The following is a 4,598-nucleotide window of genomic DNA, read 5'->3' as shown; positions in this document are numbered from 1 at the left end:
AATTATTTAATTAAATTCAACTTCAACAACACTAAAAATCCACAACTTTACTTAATCCTCTTAACCTACCATTTAAACAAAAACTTAACAAACACCACATGCCAAAACCTCTAATTAATTAAATATTTATCCAAGAAATATGTAATTAATTTCAATTCCCACCTAAATCAAATAATTCTCATTAAATGGATTCAAAATAACGCCCAATAAATTATCTTAATTTTTGGGGCGTTACAATACACTATTTTATTTAATATATACCTCTACTTTTCTCTCACAAACCGTCTCTTTAATTTCTTCTACAATATTCCTCTGAACTTCCTCATTCGCTATCAATTCTGCCATCCCCCACTCTATCACTGTCTTCGTTGTGTTCGTCCCGCCTTTCAAAAACTCTGAACAAAGTGTCACCAATTCCTTGTCCGTCGTCAACGAATTCCCTCCGCCACCACGCCCGTTGATTTTAAAATTGAAAGCGTGTCCAGGTACAAAAACGAAGTCGCATCACCGTCAGAAGCTAGATTCTCTAGTTCCCTCCGTCGTCGATTAATTAACTCAACAACGAGTTCAGATTCTCCGGTGGCCGCCATCGTCGATCGATACGAATTTCAAAATCTCATCAATTTTCACTACCGTTTGGTCTTCCATCCTGATTCCGCCGCTGTTTCATCTTCCATTTTCAAAACCCTAAAGATTGGTTGAAGAAAAATTTCAGCGTACAAATGAGAGTATAATGGATTATGAAATTGCCCGTTGCTCTTTCTTACATGGTTCAAAAATCTCCCATTCACGCCATTAACGTATCACTTACCATTTTTTTTTAATTCGTAGATCATTTAATGTGGGTAGTGTAGTACTTTGGGCCAGACTTTTTTGTATAATATTAGCCAAATTAGGACCTTAGTATAATATATAGGCAAATTAGGCCAATGGTGTAAAATCAAAGGCCAAATTAGGCTATTTAAGTTTTTTAAGATAGTTTGTTTCTCTATTAATTCTTTTAAAAAAACGTCTTTATCTATAACATATGAAATAATCTTAATCTAACGTAGTTATCAAACGTATCTAACATTGTGATTTTCTTGTCATCATGAAACATGAGTAGTTTGTATACCAACCTGATCGAATCAAAATTGTAAAATAAAGAAGTTTCTAAGTTGATATCTTAATTAATTAAGTGTTGTCGAATACTTGGTAAACATGAGCGTAACATTGAATAGTTGCACAAAAAATTAAGCAAACAAAAGTATCCTACTAAAAAAGAAAAGTTAGAATTCTTTGTCATAAAAATCACTGATATGGTAAAATCAATTTTACGCCTAAAACGTTAATAAAAACGTTAATGAACATATAATTTAAGTTGACAACTACTATATGCTCAACTCAACAAAATTCTGCCCGTCATGCCTCTAAAGAATACTTGTGGAATATATGTTTTGTGAAACTTTTCTTTGAAAACCATGATTTTGAATTCTTAATTATCAAATCCACGATCGTATTTTAAGTATTTGTTAAACTCATCGAAATAAAATAAAATATCACAAGACTATGTTTGATCAGGCTCTTCAATGCTAACCTGCTTTGCTTCTAGGAAGAGAGGAGATGATCTACAAGCTCAAGTTAAAGTGTTTTCCGAAAGCCAAAGCAAGTTTCAGAAAACAAAAATCATTTTTTATATTAATTTTTGAGATCCGTCCAATAGTTCAAGTGTTTACTTAACACAGATGAAAAGCATGGTAAGAAAGTTGCAACAAAAATTCTCAAAGATGACATTCTCCGTACAAATCTCCCAACATTGCCAGACATTCAAGGAAGAGGTGGCTAACTACATTGGGTGGAAGGGTATCCTATTAAATGCTTTCAATCCCTAAGTCTAGTGTATTCTCTTCTTCAATATTGCTCGAGTCTTACGGCGTCAGAATAACATCAATCCTCACCCAAAAAATACTTTCATTTGTTTTAAAGAAGCTCTCAGATTATGGCCACAAACTTAATACAATTCTACAAAAACTTTTGTGGGTGTCTCGCAATTTCTCATTCTAGCCATATTGGTAACGAATAAGAAAACAGAGGAACGGTTGGACCTCAGTTTGGATCCTACACCATTTGAATGTGAATGAAACTTGTAAGAGATTAAGTTCAACCCAAATGGCGGTAACCTACATTAAAAGGAAATAAGAATACAATGGAAAAGGTTGATATCTTTGTTCCTCCTAGAGAAGTGAGGTACAATTAACTCCATAATATCCATCCCATTATCCATAGCACACAGAGAATTGACTAAAGAAAGCTAAAAACAGTTGTTAACATAAAGTATCTCCCTTATACTATCTATTAAGATTTAGCAAGAGATAAACTCGTATAAGTTATAACATACTTAACAAACTCTGGAGCCTTTGTTTGAAGCTCTACACACTGCTTCCACAGGTCCAGCAGACTCTTGTGAGCAGACTAAACTCGCTTGAAGACTACAATCATAATAACCATGATTGCCAACCCTGTAAGAGATGTTCCTATATCCAATTCAGGGACAGAACTTTGGGAATTTTCTTTATGATCTGATCCAGAAACACTCTCTGAAGCTGAAGAAGAAGATCCATGAAAGTTAGGAAGATAATTCGGTATCTTAGTCACCATTTCAACAACCGAATTTTTCAGGTTCCTGAGCTTTTCCACAAAGCCTGATTCAAAATTCCCACCTTTCATGGTTGAGTTTTCTTTACTATCTGATCCAGAACTATTCTCTACAACTGAAGATCCAAATAAGCCTGGAAGATGACTCAGTATATTCTTCACCATTTTAACTACGAAATCTTTTGGATTCCTGGACATTTTCATTTCGCTTGCTTTTGATTCTTCCTCCTGGATAACATTTTCTTCATCTTTCTCCTCATTGGTATCAGAACCTTCATGAAATTTAACCTCATCAAGTGTTGCAACAGAAACACAACATTTTTTCAGCCTCAAAAAGATAAATTGGATTCAAAAGAAAATGAAGATAGTGATTACTGATTTGATATGATTGGATGAGTTTCTTGACTTCAGAATTCTCAAGCACAGCTTCGTATACCTTCTGGTCCGCAGCGGCGGAGGCAACAGCATTCTGAAGAGCAAATGGAAAATTGAAACAGACAGATTCAATTCAAAGACCTATCATTTCTCTAAAACTTCGAGAAATTATTATTAATTGATCGACTGAACCTCAATGCTGTGGTTATTAATTAAATTTAATGGCGTGAAAATTAATTGCCTGAATTTCAGGGGAATTGCAAAGCAAACGAAATGCTTGATGAACATGCTTCACCCCTGGTCCGTCACCTACTATCTCAGAGTTCAGAGGCAGAGAAATTTCCGATGATAATGGAGGCTCTGATTGAAGATACATCCTAGAGTTAAGACATGCATACAGAGTTTCCAGCAAAATGTTACAATAATGGGCGAAAATTTGAGTATACAATAAAAGAATTAGGGGAAAATGAGGAGTTATGATCAATCTTACGCATCCAAGACCTCCTTCAAATCTGCTGTGGCTTCCTTTGATTCTTCAAGGTTAGGGACACGATCAAATACGAGTCTAGGGACTGGCTCCCCAGCCTCCATGACTAGCTCGGTTTCATAGGTGAAGAAAGGCTTGAGGGAGAGAGAGGAAGAGGATGTGAGAACGGAAACAGGACGAGTGGAATTACAAAGCAATTGCTCCGATGACTGAACAGGCGGGGGTTTTCGAAAACGATTTGTGATAACTCCGACTCCAGCAGTCGCCATTGAAGTGAATCTGGTAGCTACGGTCGGCATGATTTTGGAGAGTGATGAGGAGAAAGCGCGAAGGCAAAGTTTCAAACCCTAACGAGTTTTGAAGTGAAGCTATGACAATGGAGTTTTGAGAAAATGGAGGCCAGACGGGAAGATCGAAACTTCAGAGGGAAGTCATTGCTTTTAAGTTTTGAGTCTTTTTCTTTAATAATATTATTATGATTATTCTTCCTATAACCTCCGTACTCATATCCACTACACTATCTATAGGGTACGTTCACAACGCTCCTTTGAGCAAAACACTTACCTCGACTCTTATGCTTGAATGCTTTATTCCTACCGAATCTGCAGAAAAGCATCAAAGCACACCCGTGTAATTGGACTGGGTCGGGTTGGTTTTCCTTTAAAACTAACCAATCCAAAATTGTTCAATTTTGTACCGACAGTGTCCAACCCAAATCGAGTCTAGTAGTTCTTTTTTCTTTTCATTTTTTGGATCAAGTAATTGACAAGATAGTTATAGTCTTATTATTTTAATTAGGGGTGGTAATTGTTCGATTCGATTCAGTTTGGTGGCCAAACCGAAACGAACCGATTTATTAGTTCAAACCAAATTGAACCAACCCGTATTTATGTACTTCGGTTCGGTTTCAAATTCGGTTTAGGTGATTTTAAGAAATTTTAAAAATAATTCGGTTTAATTTGGTTTGGCAGTTTTGTTCTTTAAAATTAAAGCAGTTGGATTTTCAATTCAGTTTTACTATTTTTTTAAATATGTTAAAAACGCTTTTGTTCGATTTCAACTCGATTTCAAATTTATTTAAACCTGATCAAACCAAATTTTT

General features: G+C 35.5%; 1 protein-coding gene across 1 annotated transcript; it reads right to left on the bottom strand.

Annotated features, from left to right (window-relative positions):
• Nucleotides 1-2,138: 2,138 nt before the first annotated feature.
• On the bottom strand, nt 2,139-4,056 carry LOC103493396 (uncharacterized). The gene is made up of 4 exons (XM_008454114.3): nt 3,500-4,056; nt 3,251-3,386; nt 3,010-3,103; nt 2,139-2,906 (listed from the first exon to the last, which is right to left on the bottom strand). The coding sequence occupies exons 1-4, from the start codon at nt 3,793-3,795 to the stop codon at nt 2,452-2,454; spliced, it is 981 nt and encodes a 326-aa protein (XP_008452336.2). The 5' UTR covers nt 3,796-4,056; the 3' UTR covers nt 2,139-2,451.
• Between the last annotated feature and the right edge of the window lie 542 nt (nt 4,057-4,598).

The sequence above is a fragment of the Cucumis melo genome, chromosome 6 (genome assembly GCF_025177605.1).
Source record: "Cucumis melo cultivar AY chromosome 6, USDA_Cmelo_AY_1.0, whole genome shotgun sequence".
NCBI lineage: Eukaryota > Viridiplantae > Streptophyta > Magnoliopsida > Cucurbitales > Cucurbitaceae > Cucumis > Cucumis melo.
Note: the sequence above shows the minus strand (reverse complement) of the source record. Positions and strands in the feature narration are given on the sequence as shown.